This window comes from Rhipicephalus microplus, unplaced genomic scaffold (genome assembly GCF_043290135.1).
Source record: "Rhipicephalus microplus isolate Deutch F79 unplaced genomic scaffold, USDA_Rmic scaffold_177, whole genome shotgun sequence".
Taxonomy (NCBI): Eukaryota; Metazoa; Arthropoda; class Arachnida; order Ixodida; family Ixodidae; genus Rhipicephalus; species Rhipicephalus microplus.
This window is the reverse complement of record NW_027464748.1, coordinates 138261-160163: the sequence shown is the minus strand read 5'-3', so window position 1 is coordinate 160163 and position 21903 is coordinate 138261. Positions and strand designations below refer to the sequence as shown.

The 21903-nt window shown below is 47.3% G+C and overlaps 1 protein-coding gene across 3 annotated transcripts in view; it reads right to left on the bottom strand.

The window, feature by feature from the left end:
• LOC142791603 (uncharacterized) overlaps nucleotides 1–21903 on the bottom strand; it is a 219889-nt gene that overhangs the window by 147439 nt on the left and 50547 nt on the right. The window contains exon 1 of one of the 3 annotated variants that reach the window (XM_075885515.1): nucleotides 18491–20995. The exons of 1 other annotated variant lie outside the window; for it this stretch is intronic. In XM_075885515.1, coding sequence (XP_075741630.1) covers nucleotides 18491–18685 — 195 coding nt within the window. In that variant the 5' untranslated portion in view covers nucleotides 18686–20995. Of the gene's footprint in view, nucleotides 1–18490; nucleotides 20996–21903 lie in introns of those variants that run through there. One more of the 3 variants, XM_075885516.1, reaches the window with a different exon arrangement.

Genomic DNA, 21903 nt, shown 5'->3' with positions numbered 1-21903 from the left:
AAATTTAAGGCCGCGTAGTTTTGTAACGTCTGCTGACAGGAAAAATCCAATGCCTCAGTAGTTCCTCAATAACGCTTGCATTCAATGTAGTCACTGTGCTTACCATTATTATTATTATGACTTTTAAAGTGAGTGAGAACCATGGCGAAATTCTAAAAGATTCCCTATCATTATCTTTTTATGCTTTCAATATCGGGTAAGGGGGCTAAAAAGTATTTAAGCAACTGATTTTAGAGAAGCAAAATACACCTAGTCAAATGTAAAGTAAACAAGCACGATACGCATACGGTGACATGACATTGCGCTTGTGCCCTCTTTTATGCTATGTACGTTAGTTTCTGTCGTCAGTTAACAGGTTCGAAAATTCAAATACATGACACATGCCACTGTTATCATCTTGGAAACAGTTTTGAATTCGTTATAGCTGACTAATAGTGACTGCAGAGAAGGCAAAAGCAAGCAAGCAAGCAAGCAAGCAAGCAAGCAAGCAAGCAAGCAAGCAAGCAAGCCGGAAAGTAAGAAATGCAATCTGTGTGAATGCTCACGTCTCAAGCCCCATCGTCCGCACTTTCTGCTGCCAGGCACAACACGCTGGACCGACTCACCACAGTGTCTGAAGGTGAAATGCTGTGGACGCGTCAACGCCCCCTTCGCGTACAAATAGGGGCTGCCAAAAAGACATCACGGCCGGCAAATTGCCGCTACGAGACAGCTACATAATGCCCAAGCGAGGCAGTGTCTTTTCATGCGTGCCGCTCATAATGTAAAGGAAGATATACGCAAAGAAACAAAAAGTGAAGTAGAAGCCAGAATAAAAAAAATAAGAAATAACCCACATTTCGCCGACCACATATCCGAAAATATTCGCACAAGAGCGCGTTTCCAATTCACCGCGGAAGAACGGCCAGGCATGCTTTTTGCATGGTCGATCAGGCCTTTTCTGCAAAGCCAGTCAGAGAGGATCAAAGGAGCCAGGCGGCACGTTAGGAAAAAAAAAAAAATGCGTCGAGACCAATCTACCAGAAGGACCGCAGTATAAGCCAAACCAAGCCAATCGAAAGCCGCGCACGCGGACAGACGCCATACAACGGGGGCGCACAGAAGACGACACGGCCTGTTTGAAGCCCGGTTGCCCGAACACACAGGCGGCGACGCCGATCGCAGCGGGGGCAAAAGAAGCACCGCCCGATGACCGACCGCACTGAGGAATAGATCCAGGCATAAGCGAAAAGCGAGACACAGACAAGGTCTGTATAAGAAACGTCTGCCGCTTGGTCGACCACCGGCAGCTAATCTGCATCTTTAAGGAAACACGGTTTGCCCACGCTGCTTTTCAGGGTGCCCAGTCTATAATAAACACCCGATCTCCACGCCCCGACGGGGTTTCATGGTCGACCCACGCCGAGCACATGGCATACCCTCGTGGCTTTCTTCTGGGTGAAGCCGCTAGCTCAGGCCACGAGGTTCCTCTGCACAGAGGCGTTGCCTCAGAACCCGAGCGGAAAATGTTTCTGTCGTTCTTTTCAAAGAGCGTCACCTTCCGTTTTGCCTGGGCGTCGCGTTTCCTCTTTCACACCACGAGAAAAAAAAAAGGAAGGGAAATAAATGCTTCGAGTCTTGCGCGTGAGCATGGTACACTTCTCCTTCTTCGTAGCCAAGTTCCTGTTCCCTTTGCCGGTGGCGTGGAGTCCGTATGGCCAATAGAGGCGTACGCAGTGACCCCGGGCTCGTATTCGGACGGTATCCTTCCTCCCTTCCGCCATAGCCGGGTACCCACGCGCCCTGCATGTGCGGCCCACGGCGATACAGATTCTTTGCGACAGGGGTGCCACCGAGGTTTCTTACAGTATATTGTGACGGCGCCGGCTTCCTTTGTGCAATACGAGACACATGTTGCTCGTCGACGCCTCCCAAGCTGAAAGGAAGAATGAGCTGAAAGATTCAGTACCGCGGAAAAAAGCATTTCATCGTTATTTTTTTCTGTTTCGTTCAGATGTGAGCGCCACAGGGTATTCGCCCCGGCGCTTGCTTGTTTTGGTTGGCGAAGTGTGTCCCATAGCGAAGGCGCCAAAGTACGACAAATTTCGACAAGCGAGTAATGGTTAAGACTTTGAAGCTTACCGCCCGCCAGTCTGCACTCTGTGATCAACACCAGTGGTGTCGTAAAGTTTTGGTGTATGACACCCAAGCGCCTCATTCCCACGTTGTTTTGAAGTGTTAGTCACAAGCAATCAGCCATTTGTTAAGAGTGCTTGATTTTGGGAGAGTTACTACCCTAAACTTATAATAAAAGCAGCGCTGTACAGAAAAATTGAGGTAACCCGACCCTAAACTTATAATAAAAGCAGTGCTGTACAGAAAAATTGAGGTAACTCGAGCTGTCTTAATTAATTTCTTCACTTCAAAAAACAAGCAAAAAAAAAACTCTTAAGACTGTTCATCTCATTGAAGTAGTAACATCTTTGAACGAATAACATGTTAAGGCAGGAAATGATCAAAGACTTGTCTCGCATCAAGTCTTCGCTTGACGCACAGTTTCTCATCAAAAGCATCCCTACTAACTCGCACAGCTATTCACGCTATTAGGTGGTAAGAGGTATGTAGGTGTTGGAAACACTGTGAAAACTGTGCAGAAAAATGTGTACTTCACCTAAGAGGAAAGACAGCAATACGGAGTCAAAGCCAGAAGCGAAAAAGCCCCCATTAAAGCAAATGAAGTCCGGTGGTTCCAAGGCCACTGCAGCCAAGACGAAGAAATCGAAAATACTCATCAGAAATTGCTCCTGCAGACCCTCGTGGAAGAGACTGCGCAACAGTTGTTTATGGCAGCCAAAACCGATCTCCAAACGCACAACCTCACCGAAGGCAACGCGGTCAAAAGCACACATATGAAACAAGCGTCGGAAGCACTGCTGGAAGACCCGATGCCGGAGAAAACTCAGATTTTCCCATACGGACTGACTTGGACTTCTTATAAATTCTGACGAATATGTATAATGTGTACTAAGAACCTGGGCGTGTGCCTAGTGTTCTTCGTCGTCATGCATAATTTTAGGCGGCACTGTGGATGTTAAAAACTGTTTAGAAGGCGAGGAGCGTTGCCATCATCATCGGGGGGATCAGATCATTGTTGAAATAAAGAAGAGGTCGATGGGTAGCTTCGCCATGGGGACGGCGGTTTATGCTTTCCTCAACAGTAAACATGTGGTAGGGCACGCCAGGTGAAAAGGACGACACAAAACAAGGTATACGTTCATTAGCGGTTTCACTTGTATTTCATTTCTTGCTTTCTGTCATTTCACCCATATGTGCTGCCATACGCTATTGTTATGAACTCACTAGCCCAGAAATACATGTTAAGGGAGATATTCAAGTATGGTGACAGCAGGAGTGCATCATAGGATAAATGAGTGGAAGTAAAGGTTATATGGAGAAATGTGAGCCCAATTTAACAACGAGTTTCAGTAAGCGGACGATTAGAGAGCCGTACTTAGACACGCACACGCACTACAAGTACACTCATGCGTGTTCGAAGCTCATTTGGGACAAAACGACAAACTGCATCGCAACAATCGCAGACGGTGTATTCGCCGTTTCATCGGGAAAGCAAATAAAAGCCCCCACCAAGGCGATAACCCAGCTCCAGCGAGTTTGCGACGAGCGGAACACTGCGGGAGGGCATGCGCCGCAGAAGGCACCCACAGAGGTGCTGACGGACACCCTTTGTTGTTTGTTCAAAGTGCCGCATTCGTCGCCCCGAGCCGCCGCCGACTATCTCTTCTCACTTCGGACCGCGGTAGGAATCTCGACCCACCGCTTGCTACACACGTACAGACACAGAAGCAAACACACGCACACGCACCCTGGTGGCCGGCTGCGGCCGACACGGCAAGGGAGCAGGGGGTATACAGGACGGATGGGGAGAAGCCGGGGAGAGAGGGGGGTGATAGGGAGGCGCGGGCACTGTGCAGACCCTTCTCCACATTGTGCACCCGAGCGCATTATCGCAGGGCCGGCCGCCGGCCGTCCACCTGGCAGAAAATTTGATAGCACCGAGCATTTTTGTGTAATGTTTCTTTCTTGCAACTCTCGCCCCCCTGGCCTGTGGCAGCGGGTCTACTCGCTAGACTTGGCGGTAGGATATAGTGTAGCAAGGCAGCAGCGGGACCGACCCGTACGTTCGTCGGCCTCTTTGTCGGTAGCGCAGTGTGGCTCACCTACCCCATTTCCTCCTCACATCCCTCACACCCTGTCATTGTCGTGCCGCCAGGGGAGCAGACCTGATTCGAACGGGGTACAACGAGATCCCGCCACCGTGTCGGGGTGTAAGCCCAGACACGCTACTAGAGAGGACACGCAAAGCGCTGCAGAGCCCCCTCCCCCACTCCCCCCCCCCCCCCGCCCGTTTCATGTCGACCGCGTCGGTCGCAGGATCAGGAGCGAGGCGACGATGCCGAAAAGTTAGGTTGGCGTACAAGCGGCCACCATGTGACCTCACTTTTAGAACATGCAGACTGCTGTGGACTGGACTCAATATATATTGTGTGTCTGTAGGTCTAACCTGTTTAACGTGCGTTATCTTTTTTTTTTTTTACAACCGTGAGACTTATTCCGATGCGCTACTTCGTGTACCATCATTGTCAACTGAAGGTTAAGTACTGCATGTGGGTGTGCGTACCCGATGCTAGTAGGTAGAAAGCGTTTGCAGCGTTTACTTTTTGAGCTGACTACTTTCGCTGTCTTTTATCTCAGATATACAAACCTACGTTGCAGTACATTTACAATCTAAAGATTTGCTTTTTTTTTTAATGTGAACGTTGCATGGGGCCCGCTGAAGATGGCCAACACATACGGAAACAGTCTCTCCACAGATCTGCCCACCGTGGCAATTTAAGGCACTTTTTTTTTGTATCGAGAGTAAAAAAGATACAGTGATTTTTTAAAATAATTTATCCTAATTGACTTTTCACGTAAGCGTGCGAACATCGCATGATCTTTTCTAAACGTTATTATTGAAGATTTTCATGCATATATATTCTTTCAAAGAAGTGTGCAATCTCTAACCGCTGTAATCAAAATGTTCCGTTAGACAAGTATACTTAACTCTTAATAGTCAGGACATCCTTTGAATAAAACATTGACGGAATTCCGAACGGTCCTGAAGATTGCATAAATGTATTCATAGGGAAGTTAATCCAGTTTAGTGAAGTGCTCGTATAAGAACAGTATAACACGCATAGTACAATGCAGGACTACACAAGCACACTACATCTGAGTGATACGCTAATAAGAATTTTGGTCACCTGATATGACTTTATATGAACGTCTTACGCGCTCATCAAGAAAGCTTTAAGCAAGTTCAGGAACATGACCGTCATATGCGAAGCCTACACAGACCACTTTTCAGCCCAGCAAGCACAGATAACATAGCCTAAATCAAACCTTCATTCACTGAATGCACGTCAACAACAGCAGCAACGAAACATGAAACTCAAGCAGTTCGGTTACGGAGACCGCTATCGCAAACGATTTCCGGATGCTCGCAACTAAAGGGCTATCGGAAACGCGTCCATCACGATACGACCCCAGCAATCATGGGCGCCGTTAAGGGTCAAGGCGACGAGCCTAACAGCGCCACTTGGCCTCTATAGCCTATCTTAGGGTGCGGGGGGGGGGGGAGGAAGCTAGCATGGACTGCGAAAAGTCACATATATCTTTTCCACGCCGCCCCTCCCCGCCGCCTGCCCTTAGGCTCTCCAGCTTAAGGCCGTACAGTGTATACGGAACCCGAAACGGACAAAACAAACCGCCGCCACTGCCACCGAGAGCGTTTAGAGAAGGCCTGGCCCTCTTAAGATTCCGGGCACAGTGCCGGCTCATCGGCAGTCCAGCGGCGCGGAAGGTTCAACAACGTTAATAAAGGCTCTGCTTGCTGTTTCTTCTTTCCTTCTGTTCGAGCTCAACAGGAATGCGCGTCAACAGAGGGCGAGAAAAAAATAAATGAGAGAGGAAGAGAGAGAGGCCTCAAAGAAACAAGCCATTTTGTGAATGACCGAACGTGAAGCTGCCCGCCTTTGTGTACGTACAGAATGACGGCGCATGGCGGCGGCTCGGGCCTTCTAAGATTGGAAGCGTCGTTAAGGACGACGTGCCCTCCTCGGAGCTAGCTTTAGGACTTCGGCCATTTGCATAAGGACATCGCGAGAGAAGTGGTCGGCGATACGCTTTGTCGTCGTCTATTTGAATGGCCGGCCATGCAAACTCCTCGCGCGACGCTCGGGACACGCTGCAGCGGTCCACCAGTGCCCAGAATAGTGGGCCACAACTCAAGGCCCGATAACTGGGCACTCTACCCGACGGCTGGCCGGCCGGTACATTGTGCGTGACTGGGAAGAAACAATGCCAAGGTTTATATAGACGACCGCTCACAGAAGGTTGCCGACCCGTGCCAGTGGAGCGGAGGGTTTTCGAGTACGGGCATTTTGCGGTTGCTTTAATCTAGCCAACGATCTCGTGACCTCGCTGCCACACCGCCTTGGTTACGAGGCGAAGTGGCGTACCGTTATTCCGGGAGGGTGCAGAAAGAGATTATCATAGGAGTGTCCAAGGCCGTTGCACTAGCACAGTGGACGCCATAAGTTATGTTGGCCTATAGAAGAAAGGGAGTGCATATTTTTTCTCCCTTTTCCTAACACACTTCACTTTCTTCGCTCTGCATCTAAAGCAAGGTCATTCACACCTTTTAAGGGGTGTCCTACTTGGCAGTGACCTACACTGTGAAATAGCAATTAGCATGCACGTTTAACAAAGGGGATCATCTTTCCATCTGTGTGATCATTCGGACAGTTCTGTTGCTGATATCGAGGACGCAAATTTGATTCCCGTGCACCCGGCCTCAAATTTGTGGAGGTGTGGAAAAAAAAAAAGACGAAGTGTGGTCGCCCTCTGTACACAATGTCCTTCGTGTGCCGCGCAAGCAAGTTATGATTATGAAATTGAAAAGCAGCCACAATAACATTAACAAAAGCACAAACGTTTATGCACACGAACACAGCAAATGCCGCACGAATGGCAATGATCTTGCTTAACTCTTACGTGCTCCCATTTTGCAGCCGACACATTCGAAGCGAGGCCTAACTAGCCTGATCTGGTCTAGTTAAGTTTAGTAATTTCAGAGCAACGTTCGCAACGTAAGAGATTATAATAATGCACGATGCACACGTGTACACAGCGTCTGTTACTGTATCCTTCTGTCTTCATACTTGTCGGCGCTGCATACTGTTCTATGAACAGCATATAAAGTGAAAATGTCAGTATTGACGAACGAAAATCTACACCAATACATTGAACTTCAGGTCCCCCCTCTTTTTCAATTTTCTCGTCATTTCGACAGAAATCGACACTCGCCGAAATTTAGAAATCGCTTAAAGATTACACGCGTTACTTGAAATAAACGTATACCAACGCCACCGCTACCAAGTAATCTTGATAACGTTCCCATCTGTTTACTAAAAGACCAAGTAATATCCCACTATTGTATTTGAAGGACGTAACAGTCCTATCCAGACCACGGTATGTGCGGGGCACGTAGGTGTCAAGGCTGTCACCAGGAGCGCGGCAGTGGGAAGGAACAATTAACGTGAAAAATGTCTGTGTGTGTGCTGCAGAGGATAGGAGCCTTGGTACAGGAAGGATGAGGAGGACGTCGCGTTGAAGCCGGGGGAATCTCGAAAGGGGGGTGGGAGGGGGTGACAGAGAGGGCTTACGCAGCCCATCTATTAGTGTAGCACTAAAAGACCGCACGCACACAGAGGGGTCGCAGCACTGGCCCCAACCTGCAGTTCCCTTCGCGTCGCCTTCATCGCGCGTAAAGCTCGCTGGGCCCAGCAACGCCCGCCCGTTATCGCAGCGGCGTGTCGGGTAGCACTGTGCGGTGGGCCAAGTCGCATCGCTCTTGGCAGATGGTCGCTAGTGCGGCTGAAGCGGTGGCCAGAATGGTAGCAGTAGCGATACTGTATGCCTCAACCCCCCTTTCCCTTTCTTTCAATACGACCTATAGTGTGGCGTTGCCTGAACGGAACGCTAACTCCCGAGAGACGGGTCGCCCTCATGCCACAGTTCCTTCGGGCAGAAAGTATGCGTGGGCATGGGTGTAGCAAGCAATATGCGCATTGGCGTAAAATCACCGATAAGTTCGTACCACCTCAGAGCAACGCAAAAAGAGAGAAAGAAAGAGGGAGAAGTAAAAAGTGCTTTTATATCACTGCGGTAACAAGGAACGATTTTTTTTCTCTCCTGCTAATGATTATCCTCTTTTTGCCCTGGCTTCATCCCCATCTGGCTTAACTGCACTGCATTAAGCTTATTTCTAGGGATGGCGAGAATGTTTTTGCTTTAGGTTTTCTTTCTTGATTTTTCGCGTTGGCATTGCTTCTTTTGTGAGAAAATATATGGCTCGACGCGTCAGAGCGCACTGCTTCGTATTACCGTAACAACGTATTGCGCTGCTGCTCGACCCTGCAATGGGTGGTTTGACACGTGTCCGCGTGAGAACTGGCTCGCCGGAGAAATGGCTGTGGTCCACGTGCCCGTGGTTCAGTGTAGCTGCGTGTATGCAGGGATTTGTTGCCGTGCTTAGTGGGTCACCCGCTGTCCATATGGCGCGGCGATATTAGAAGTTGATGTGCAGTGACGACATGGCTCTGTGCGTATGAAGAATACTGTGATCAGCCGTGACAAGAAAGATGGAAAGTTCACTTCGCGGTATTATGTAAACGCCCTGTTGGATGCCTATAGGCGCTGTCTTAGCACCTCCTGAGTGTACAATCAAAGTCATATGACGAGAAATGACAACGCTATACAGTTAAAATAAGGACTATCATTTCGACCCCCAGGTGCATACGCGTGCGGAATAGCGTTGAAGGCAATTGGAATTGAACGCTCAAAGGTTCTTTGGCCTCCGAGCTGTTGCGATCCTGATTAGATAGTATTCTTAGTAAGAGCATTGCCGAAATTAAGATTTTTTTTTGAAATCAAATTAAGAAGGTACAAGTCATCTGAGCTGAAATAAATTATAGCTTATGCTTGCGTCTGGCTAAAAGCACAGCGGTCACTATCCCTCTTGGAAGAGTATAGGAACACCATGACCGCATAGTCTCCGAGTGTGCGGGCGTCTGAACGAGCTAAATAAAATTCATTCTAAAAGAGACAGGGCGTGCAATCAAGGACACAAAAAGGGAGACAGTGCATCACAAATGCCTGTTTTTTTATAATGAATGCGTACCAACTGTAGCTCCGCTTTCTGTTATTCTAAACTCAATAAAATACGTCCCCTCTCCCACTCCTATTCTTAATTGATAATCTTCTGGCTATAGTTATTAAGAGCAGCTGGTGGTATACTGACGTAAAAGAAAATAGTCTTGCAATTGTAATATCTACCCGCGAGTGCGTATGCGACCAAACACTGCATCCAACATTCAGATTCGCATGACTGTTCATCGACGGTATACGCGAAACAATAAGTGGCCCAATCCAAAATGCTTTCGTCATTTGTCTTCAACAACAGACAGCTGCAGCAAACACAGAAAGAGAGGATGATTCACTCACTACATTTGTTAACAGAAAGTGTTATGTGGCCGAGCACGCAGAAGTATGATAATTTCTGGCTTCCTCCTTAATTTTTATGCCTTGACAGAAGACTACGGATAATCATTAGGCTCCATTAGAGCTTATAACATATAAACGACCTCACATCAAGAAAACTGTGGGGTGTTTTTTTGTTTATGCGTTCTGTGGCTGAGGAGTGTCACCGTATACGACAATCGAACAGCTCAAAACACAAGCGGCTGATGTATCGAGTGTCCACACCACGAGGCATCTCTCAAAGGCATCGTTCTCCTCGCGTGCTAGTCGTTACTTAACTCGCAGAAAGTCAGGATTGAAACAAACACAGACGCAAACACAAATAAGTGTGTATGTAGTGGGAAGTTGGGAGGGGGGGGGGGGGTTGGCAGGTAGAGGGGCTATAGCGCGTCCTGCCTCTTCGATGTTATCGAAATGCCCACCGTCACCGCCGTTCGTTGTACGCACCTGATCGACGTCACCATGCCGCGACATTCGGCTTGTTGGCACCCCCACCACCCTTTCCCTGTACATAATCTCGATGTAGGCGTCACGCCACATGTGGTGCGGCGACAGGTTGCCAAACTACACCCCATCCTGACTCTCGCAAATGGTTCTTTGTCGTTCGATCTACGATCGCCACCTCATTAACATTGCATCAAGAACACGCATGCGTACGAGGTTGCTCCTACAGCTCATCGCTTCTGAATGTACCCGCTAAAAAAGAACAAGAGCGACGATACGATACGGCTGGGACCCGCAGCCGCATGCAGTTAGCGGGGAGGTGGATGGCAGCGCCACTCCATCGATTGCTCTGATGTTATTGTTGTCTGCACGTATAAGAAGCAGGCAAGCGACGCGCAGGTGGTCAGAGATATGCAAAACAGTTTGGTGGCCAAAGCCACATGAGTGTACACGGCTTAAGAGATCACGACCGGGAATCCACAAACACAACTGGGGAAACGAGGAATGCGGGAAAGAGGCGCTCGTCGCGAAGAAAAAAAAAATCATTTGAACCACATACGTCTTGCGAGAGAAGTGCCGCGCGACGTCAGCGTTGCCCGGTCGAACTTTTGTTTATCGAGTGCCGTCCCGGGTTCTTTCCGTTACTTGTTTTTTCTTTTCCTTTCCAATTCGTAAATAATAGCGGCCCAGAGCGGTGCTTGAAAATTATGCTAATTCTCGGCTGATGATTCCTTTTTTTTGGCATACGAGCCACGCAGGAAACGTACGTGCCGAATGGTGTGGTGATGTTGAAACGAAGCGCGCGTGGAACTGTCGCGAAAGTGGGAAGGAGAACAAGAGGAAATAAGAATGTGCAGAAATAAAGAAGGCCCCATTTTTGTTTTGTTGTTCTTCTGTCTGATCACTTCGTGGTGACCTGTGAGAACATACATGCAGCAAACAGAGGTGAAGGCGACACGAGTGGCGTTGTTTCTTCAAAAGCTTCCTTTCTTTCGAAGCTCTCCTTCACTGTTTCGTGTTGTGAAGTTTCACTTGGCGAAGATCATAATAAAAATTGCCAGGCCTGCTCGGAACGCGCAGCACAGTCACAGCGAAAGCTGGAAGAACAGCCTCTCAGAGTGCTTTTCTAAACACCCATTGGGTAACTGCTACAAGCACACTTGCAGGTACCCACAACGCCATTACTCGTCATAAGGAAGGAAGGAAGGAAGGAAGGAAGGAAATAAATAAATGAATTAATAAAGCAATTTAAAAAAAGTATTTAGGAATAATAATATGTTTTACAGTCTGAATCACTTCGAAGCTTTAATAAGCTCCTGCAAGGCATCGGCAACTTTCCCGTTACTGAACCTTAGGGACAAAGCCCCCAAAGAAAGTACATTTGGATTGCTTAACTCTGATCTCTCAATACGGAAAACGGCATCTAATGTGATTTTGCGCAATGCAGCGTACTTTTTTACAACATATGAGATAATGGTCTGTTGTCTCAGGGACACCAAAATACCAACAGTTAGGGAAAGCAGCCAGACGAGCTCCGTGCAAATAAAAATTGATTTAAGGAGTATTACACCTGAGCCTTGTGATTACGACTTCAACTGCACGCACGTCATGTATTTCACTGTTCCAACGATGATTTAGGTGTTGAAATTCCGACGTGTTTATTATGGACGGCAAAGAAAATTCTTCTAACATCATTTGCCTCCTAAATATAGCCCCTATAACAAATTTAGATGCTGGTATTACGTGAATAACCGGGTCATTTAACGATGACTTAGCTAGCGTATCCGCCATTTCATTGAGGAAAGTTCCTTTATGCCCCGGTACCCAAACCAATTCAAGTAACTGGATATGCGGTGGAACTAAAGATTTAAAAGTACTCAGCACATGGGAGTTGTCATTATCAGTGGGAGAAGAACACACCGACAGCGAATCAGTTAAAATTATTGCCAAACGAGTTGGTGCTGTTAACTTTCGGCGAGCCAAAATCATCGCCAAAAACTCTGCTACAAAAATGGGTGCAAAATCTCGAATAAGTAGAGGAAATAACCGATCTAAAATAGGGGTGAATATCCCAATTCCACAATTTTCTTAATTTTGCGAAGCATCCGTAACAATGACCGTCCTTATTGGTGATGAACCAGATAATCACTCATGATAGAATTTAAAGTGCGGTGTGACATTAGTTTCACTTGTTTTGGAAAAATTTTGTCAAACTGTATTTCTATAGAGCTGCTGCAATACCTGATTGGAGATACGGCAAATATATGAATATTTAGGTTGTCAAGAAATCTCTGTACATGGAAAACTCGAGGTGTGTGAAATCTTGCCCAATATGCTCCAAAGAACAACTCAGGCTGGGAGATAAAAACCGTTTCGGAATGCCTTATTGCTGGGTATTCATAGAGATATAAAATTGATTGTACCATCAACAATTTAAAACGTGAATCAAGTGATGGGAGCCTAGCTTCTATATACAATACTTTAATTGTTATAAAATAAGCAAGACCTAAACACAGACGCAAGGCTTGCCTCTGAAGCATTACAAGCGGGCGAAGCTTTTAAGCAGGGGTGCCCGCGTATAATAGGCATCCAAATTCCAGGACCATCTGAACATACATGCAGTATATTGACAAAACTCTTTGTCTTTGCAAGCCAAATTGACTATGATTAATCTTCCGTAACGAATCGACCGAACGAACACCCTTTACTTATATGTATTCGATGTGTTCTTTTCAAGACATGGAGCAATCGTATAGTACACCAAGGTATTTTATTTGCCCAACTTGCGGAATACACTCTAGATTATATAACTAAGTGAAATATGAATGGGGTCTTTCAAACCGAATGCACACACTTCGTCATCCTTCAAGGAAGCGTGGTACCCGCTATGCATTTGCATAGATTTTGGCGCACTTTTTGTTTGTTGTGAACAATGAAGAATTATGCCTGAAGCTTTAGAATGGGTTGGAGCATTCGACAACCCAACCCGTGACGCAATGCGCATTGTGTGACGCCTGGTTGTTTCTTTGCTGTTCTAAAACGCTTTATAAGGAAAATATTAACGCAATTTCTTTCCCGCCATCAAGCCTGCCTAGGGCCAGTTTGCCTGTGTGGGAAGCGCAGCACAGTCACAGCGAAAGTTGGATGAGCGCCTTTCCAGAACCCATTGCAAACCCTCTTTGGGGCAGCTATACGTATACGCTCTTGCAAGTTTCTCACTTCTCCATTAATTGATTTGGTGGCTGATGACGAAAAACAATTAGGGCCTTTCTAATGGGTTGTAAGCACTCAACTACTCGTGACTCATAACGAAATTTGATATTGTGTGACGCCTGGTTAAAAAATTCGCATTCTGCGACACCTGGTCGTTATTTAACTTTTCTAACACGCTATATGGCGAATATTACCGCAGTTCCTTCTTGAGATGACACTTATTGACACTTGTGTAGGGTCCTTGTGCTCAGATGTGTCGAAAATCGGTGTGGCTCTGGGGTAGAATACTGGGCGGCCATGAAGAGGACCCAGGTTAGAACTCTGTTGCATCCTGGATATTTTGTTGTTTTGTTTCTTATTTCGCGAAATATAGCAGCTACGTACACAAGCGGCGGCTACGGTGAATACGCCGGGTATCATTGTTGCGATTTCATAACAGCTCTCGCTGTTAAAAAAAACAACAACTTCATAAGGCGCACAGACATTTTTAGAATTTTAGGCCACACTACTTTCGTATATGGCGAGACAAGATGCTGTAACGCTCACTTGAGGTTTGTAACGAAGCTATACCTCCCAATTCCATTACTTCTGCAACCAAAACAAACCATTAAATACTAAGCATATCAAGTCAACGGCAATTTCGTCACGTCTCCTTATACGAAGCCGACAAGCCTTCTACACTCTCCCGTGACAAAATACTTAGCCCGTGCGCTAAGCGAATTCTCCAGTTACATTTATGAAAGTGCTTCAACTATTGCGGTATGCAATGTCATGCAAAGCACCGTACGTTAACACGCGAGGAACGAACAGCACGCGAGCGTTTTTAGATCTTTTAATCTTCTGGACGCTGTCATTGGACCCGAATTGTCAAGCTTACCATCGCAGCATCAGTCACAGATGGTTCACGGTACGGCTGCTATTCTTTATCTTCCGTCTACCAGCACCGAATTATGGTATATATGTGGTGCTAAAGCGAAATATAACAGCTGAGCTCACTCCTCACCATCACCATGCATGCTTGCACTTGCATTCGCACTCTAAAGCACTTGCCCTTGCACTTGCATTTTTTAAGGTGAAAGCCTTACAGGTATGTATCATGCTAAAGTGACCTTGAGCGGAAAGCCCGCGTGCCGTACGAAAAGCCACACAACCACCCGCAAGCACCGTGGCACTATAGACTTACACACGAAAAATGGCATGCATGTATTGTCACTCGTTTCTTAAGGTGGACAATACTTGCGAGTTGTTCTTAGTCAATTATTAACCATGTATTCGAATAATGACGTTCGGCAGTCTCTGACTCCCCATTATTATTTCTTGTACCCTATATATGCAGGGGTGTAAACGTGCTAAAGGTATTTAGACTTCTAGACTATTTCGTTCTGGAAGCGAGCTCGAAAAGAGACAGTGTGCAGTGCCACGTTGTATCTAGTGCGCAGTTTACCCGTGACAGTATACAGTCTATAGTCATTACAGTGCTGAATGTGATGGAGCTGAAATGTTATAGAAATATAATCATATCCTGGTTCTGGGACGTAAAACTCCGACAGTGATTATACAAACTCGCAGGTAACGTTTGGCAACACTACTTCATTCTTGTGAGAAATGACACTACGTCCTACGCGAACCACCCGTGACCGAATCGCCGGAAAAACTGATTTCTCCTCCCCGGAAACTGCAACACGGTGAGTGACGGAGGCTTGGTGCCGCGTCCCCACACCGCGGCTCTACAGTCGCGAGCTTCATCCACCCCTCCACGTTACACACGTGAAGAAGATCACGCCCTTCAGAGAGTGCTACACCCTTAACAAGGTGTGCGTCGATGATTGTTGTTTTTGCTGGTTACAACTTTTTATTCTTGTTTACTGACGGACACGGCCGCTCTCAGACTCCGTGACTCGCCTGCCGCCGACGAGGGCGTGGTCACGGCAGCGTGACGTGTCACGCTCCGAGGCGTCACGCGTGCGGCAGACGCTCCATTATTAGCGCGGGACCCCGGGATAGGTTAGCCGCGGTTCACCGTGTCCCGCGAAGAGGGCAGCAGCGCGCAGGTACAGCGCGTAGTGAAGTCAGGGTGTCCTTCAAACGAACACACAGACACTTCTCTCGGCCTCTCCTTTAACCCCCCACCCACTCTTCGCTTCGCCACGGCCCGAGGCGCCAACTCTATCGAGCACGGCTTACCGCATCGCCAGCGGTGCAGTACCTCGAGGTGGGCCCGGATTTAGAAGGATGACATCGGCCACCGCCGGTGCTGCCGGGAGCGCTGGAGCGTCGCGCTCTCTTCAGCGACCCGTGGTTAGTCGCCACGGCGGCCCTTGGCCCCAGAGGGGGGGCGTGGCCCAGCCCCGGCCAATGGGGAGACGCCGGACAGCTGACCCACGCTTGACCAGCCGATGCGCGTGCTATACTAGCGTCAACGCACATTTGTGTATACGCGTCTGTGTCTGTGTACGTGCGTGCGTGCGTGCGTGTGTGTGTGTGTTCGTACGTGCGCGTGCACTTATACGAACGTTTGTGCGTTACGAACGAAGCATCAGTGGCCCCACAAGAAGAGGGCAGATAGAACAGTATAAGCAACTGACAGACGAGTGCGCATGTACTGTTTGTTATTTATACCCAACGTTTGACATGAGGTCGCGCTGGTGACGCGGTGTTTGGTGTTGCTTGGCAGAGGGCATCACAACCGAAAGATTTTTGCCGTGCAAGCACGCTGTATAGAAGCGACCATCTACGGTTGTAGCGGCACGCGCTGAAGCGGCGTGGTTAACGTCGTACCGGTGGTGGAAAACATGCGATCACATTTCGAAAAGATGAAACAGTAACTTTTGCACAAACGATGAAAACACACGAGAATGAACGCGATATACAGTTAGGTCCAGTCAGATATATCCAGCTGATGGAGAGAAAATGATATGATGATAAGTGGAGTTTAACGTCTCAAAACTACCATATGATTATGAGAGATGCTGTAGTGGAGTTCTCCAGAAATTTTGACCACCTGAGGTTTTTTAAGGTGCATACAAATCTGAGCACGCGAGCCTACAGCAAGAGGGAGAGAAAATGCACGAGTTCTTAATGATAACAAGTTCGCTGTATATAAGTTCAAAGTATTCTAGTCACTACTTATTTCTTGGCATCGACTGCAAAAACGAAATTCGAAAAAATCTTGTTGTGAAAGGAAGGCTCATAAACTTCTGTAGTGAAAATTGTTACTCAGTGATATAACATGGAATGAAAACACATGTATAAAGGTGGATGTACTAAAAAACAACGATTTTTATAGAATGTGTAATGAGGTAACAACACTGAAGCGAAGTATTAACAGTGGAGCTAAGCATAACAGGAAGTAGAAAAATATAATTCAGCAGATCACACGCACCTTGGAGGATGCGTATGCAAGCTGACGGTGTTGTAATTTTTTCTATTCTGCGAAACGCTACGAGGTTGCGCTAAAGATAGGTGCAAATGAACACACAGACATAGCTTAAACAGCCGCATATGTTTTATATCACGAGTTGTTTGCAGTTGCATATCACCAGCTTGTATCACCAGTTGTTTGCAGTTGCAGTTGCGGATAGGATAGATGGTGCTCAGCCTGATGAAAATGTGGAGCTGGGCAGCCTTCTCTGTTGCCCTTAAGTTTTCCCGTTCCTTTCTTCCTATTATTCTTTCATTTTCAGTGTTCCAGGTTTCTCTTCGGATGTTTTGCTTCATCGGCATTTATTTCTTCTTTTTTTTTCTTATTTCTTCCTTTCTTTCTCTTTCCTTCTCATTCTCGTTTGTTTCCTATTTACTTTTTTACGTGGTTTGGGTCGTCGTACTTTCCTAACCATAGAAGTAATTTCCGTATGCTTTATCATCATCGAGAGGCTCGATGAACAAGACGAAGAGACTTCGCGTTAACGCCGCCGTCAAAGCGCTCTAAAACAAGAGAAGGCTTCCCCTAAGAGCGAGCGCGTGCTCTATGTGCTGCATCTGGCTATGTCTTATGTGGAGTTGCCTGCGTCACGCCAAACGGCAACCACAGCGTACGATCACACCATACGATCGGCCGGACTGCTAAAGAGCTCCGCAATAAACAGAGTGCCTATATACCAAAACTGTTGTGATCGAAAACTATCTTTGACGGTTCGGCTTTCACATGGCAGCCTCGTTCGCACAGAGTGAGCGAGGGTTTCCGTGCGAAAGCTGAGACGCTAAAAAAAAAGAAAAGGTTTTCTTCTTTAAGTACAGTTTGGTCGGCGTTCCGTTTTCTTTCTGCTACGCCATAACTTCCCGACCAGACGAGCTTTAGTCCGATCCTTGATTTCATCAGTGACAGGCGAGCGGGTGTAACCGTGCATGCTTATACAGAAGTCACGGCTGCAGCTTGGAATTTCTCATATCAGCCCTGTTCAACGTTATTACCGTGACTACCACGCCAACAATGGCAGCGTTAGTTCATTACGCGTGTTAAATTTTCATGCAGTCACGTGAGCGTGCGAGCATATAAGATCCTGTTTCAAATCCACACACAAAAAGATAGCTCATTCGAAAGAACGGTGACTTCTATTGGTGATATATAACCATATATATTGGTCATATATAATGGTGATATATATAACGAGAGAGAGAGAGAGAGAGAGCAAACAGTTGAAGAAGGCGGCTGTTCTATTTAAACAAAGCGTCTGGTGGAGGACACCCTATATACAGGGTATAGGAGAAAGAAAACAAAAAAAAAGACAGAAAAACAGAGCAGACAACGTGAGAAATGCGCACTTCTGCGCTGTACAAACCCAGGTACTGCACAAAATGCACTTTCGCAGACCAGAAATCACGTAACCACCACAAACGTTTCTTGTAGTGTAGACAGGACATCGTTTAGGCTAGTTAAATTATATACATCAGCACCAATGATGTGTGCCACATAAGAAAACAGAATAGACGTTTTAGGTACGTCAAGCATGCGCCGACGACATAGCGACCACCTTCACACCGGCGATCAACAGTGGGAGGATCAAGGCACGAGCACACGCACTCACACTTAACTGACTACGGACGCGTACAGGTGTGCGAATTCTGCCATCGACAATGAATTAAGCTTTGCTGTACCAAAATAAAACGCATCGGCCTGGTCATAGAACTAGGTCAGCTTTGGCGACATGTATGCAAAACACACAGGGATGACTTATCAGGGGGAAGCACGTACCTTGTGATTCCAAATGACCTTCTTGGCACTCACACTACAGCTCATCACTTGTAGCACATGGCGCCGAACAAGCCTTACGCGCAGGCGTTCTCTTCTCAGCGCACACACAGAAAATCCAACAATGTTTGCTGGCTTGAATTGACAAAAAGCGTCCAATGGTTGTCGAATATGCGGGCGAAGTTGATATTTCTGCATCTTTCGAAGGTATGATAGCCGAAACTGATCTTTCGCACACTTTCGAAGACAAGCCAATCTGTAATCCTCGACGCCAATTTTTTTTTTAGTCCAGTAGTTGAACACAAGAGCAACAAAGGGGTTCTGGTTGGTGAAGTCGTGAGTTCGATTCTATAGTCTTGTAGAACAGCCAACAGCGTGAGGTGAGCCATGTATCCTTCTGCTGTATAGGGGACGTGCACCACCCATGATCTCATGCTGCTTTTTATGGTGCTGATTCGGCAACAGACACTTCGGAGGTTGGCGCTAAAGTGCTTTAAATGTCCGGTGCTTAGTGGCTACACTCTAGCTGACAGTCGATGCAATTTGGCAAACTGGGCGGCAAACTCAGCCCAAAATCTTCAATTTTCCTATTCGTTTGTCTTTGCTGCTAGAAGTAAATTAATAAACAAGGGACGTATTAGAGGTAGATCCGTGCATGGACCCCAATATATTCAAATCGATATTTTTCTACCACATACTGCTGCTTTTTAGAAGCCGTAATCTTTACCGCAGTAGTCGCTAAGCGCACAAATATCTCATCAAAGTGGGAAGTTGAGTGTGAGGAGAATTGCATCTGGAAGACACAACTGCTCTGATATGTCATGATACAGCAACTTGGCTTTCGTAAGTGTCAAATTCAATGCCAAAATCGTGTCGGCAGAAAGGTTTCATAGATTTTCGAAATGAGAGATTAAAAATTAAGCGTCTGGAAGTTCTGGTTAGAAAACGGCGCTGAAAATATAATGCCACAGAAGCGGTCAGCGCATGCACATCACATTATGTGGTAGTGTGCCACTCTCTTGAATTCGGAACTCCGAGTGTCCATACGACTCGAGTTTCTACGAACTGGTATATTAACGTTTATTGCTTTGTTATTAACTCTAATTACACCTGCAGAAATGCTCATAACCTAAATATCCCGGCAGCCTTGATAGCAGTCTTTGAGGGACAACCTGTGGTTACGTTCTTAAGTTCCACTTAGGGCAGGTTCCACGTGATATTGACGGATGGGCTAATCTTATGATGTGGTCGCTTGCAATACAGCTGCTGGGTATAATCCATGGTACTAAATATACAAATTAAGTTCTGAAAACCTTCTCTAAGTTATTCATTGTCTAGAAAATCCTGTACGGGTCCCCGGATTGATTTAGATCACTTTTACCGGACTATCTAACTCAAGTACACGGATGCTTTCGCTGTTCGCCCGTAGGGAATTATTGGCCCCGTGTCAACATCCCCGTCACTGAATGACCTTGGTGAACTCGCGGTATCCTCAGCTTCACAACATCTTCAAGGAAATCACTTGAACACAAATCCGAGAAATCTATGCCACGGAATCACGAACAAAGACGACAGCAGACGCAGCCAATGATCTGATGAAATAAATCGGGAGCATCAATCGCCACAGTCGGGTGATCGTACAGCAGCCACATCCAACGGCCTTCACGAGTTATCAATGACAGTGTGGCTGACTTCTTCGCTGACGGACAAATGGTTGAATCGTATATCTTTCAATCGGTGAGCTCGCGGCGTCAACATTTCATTCACTTTCGACGTACTATAGATGAACCAGTGGTTTGACGGTGGTGGTCTTCGTGTATAGGTATTACATGGCGAGAAACACCCGGAGCCAAGGCTTAGTAGCTCTTGGAACCGTCATTCCACTGTGAATTCCATGGCGTCGATGTGTCTTGCAGCATCGTTACACTAGAAACTTGTAGCTTTCAGCAGTAAAGTGACGACTTGATGAAGGAACTCTTCACACATGTGGCAATGATGATGACCAAAGATCCGCGGGTAGATGTGACGTCAAAGTGAGCGCAGGTACACGCAAGATGTTGGTGCGTCTACAAGTAAGGGTAGGTACGTGGCATCCATGATGAACGAACAGCTTGAAGACGAATATTTCGGCACATGCGGCAACTATGGTGGATGGAGATGATACATTGAAGACTTTATTCGAGTGTCCGTTCTTCCAGGGCATGGGCACATCTATGGAGTCTACACGTCCGCGACACGGCGGCGTATCCATGGCTTCTTCGACGTACCGACAACTTGACGGCAAAAGTACTCTCAGCATGCAGGACAATACTGACTGTGGACAACGCACGAAGTGATGACGTCACATGTGGAGCATGATGAAGTCCACTGTTGCGGCTGGCGGCACCTCCCAGAAGAGGCAGCATTGATCAAATGGCCGATAACGATTCGAAAGCAGTAGTGGCATTCAAATTAGGAAGATATATCGCGCACGTTGAGGGCGAGAACCTGGAAGACACGGAAGACGTTGACAGCTCCTGGACGTCGACACAGGACGGTACGGTTCCGTATTGCCGCAATGGCAGCGCGCGAAACGCGTGCGGCGAGCGAGCGAGCAGCAGTGCGGGCGAGCGCCAGGGTGGGGGGGCCCCGACCATGGCGGCGGCGAGGTTTTCTCGGGCGAGACCATTTCTTGTGTTCGTTTGTAATTATATGGAAAGTGCCTTCATCTGCAATGCAATGCCGCCGCCACCCGGATTGGACGGGCCGTCCGGAGCGGCGGAGCAGCTCCGGGGCCCCCCCTGTAAGCAGCAGCAGGAGCAGCCTGTTCGGTGCGCTGCCTGCCGTATATATTGCGATGCGGGATAATTATCAAGTTAATATGGATCATCATTGAAAGTCGTCGACGTTTGCAGCTTCTTCCCCTCGCGTTGTGCCTCCCTTCCCCTCTACCTCTTGGCCCGCTGCTGCCTCCGTACGCTGCTTTCCATTGCGATCTCGGGCATCGGGCTTTTCAGCAAGAAGAGCAGCTTGTGACGGCGAGGAGAGAACGCACCGAAGGAAGGCGAGAAGTGTACACGTTCGCAAGGGACGACGGGGAGTGTAGAGAGCTGCATGAGCTGCACTTGTGGAAAGGAACGCGCGGTGAATTCAAGACGCTAAAGTCCCGGCTCTGTCTCTCTTCCTCGCTGCGGTCGGCGAGGACACGAAGAAAGAAGACAGAGATGAGATGCGCTGCGAATCAAGACGATCGTGAGAATAGCAACGAGGTACAGATTAGAATTAGAAATAAGGCGAGGCGATACGGGCCAGATTCTCTCCTCTCTCTCGCTCACTTTTTTATCATATTCCGTTGTTCTTCCTTTTCCCAGCCCCGGAAACCCACGCGAAGTTTCTCATTTTTGCTTAGCGCCACTGCTTATTTCAAACGCGTTTTT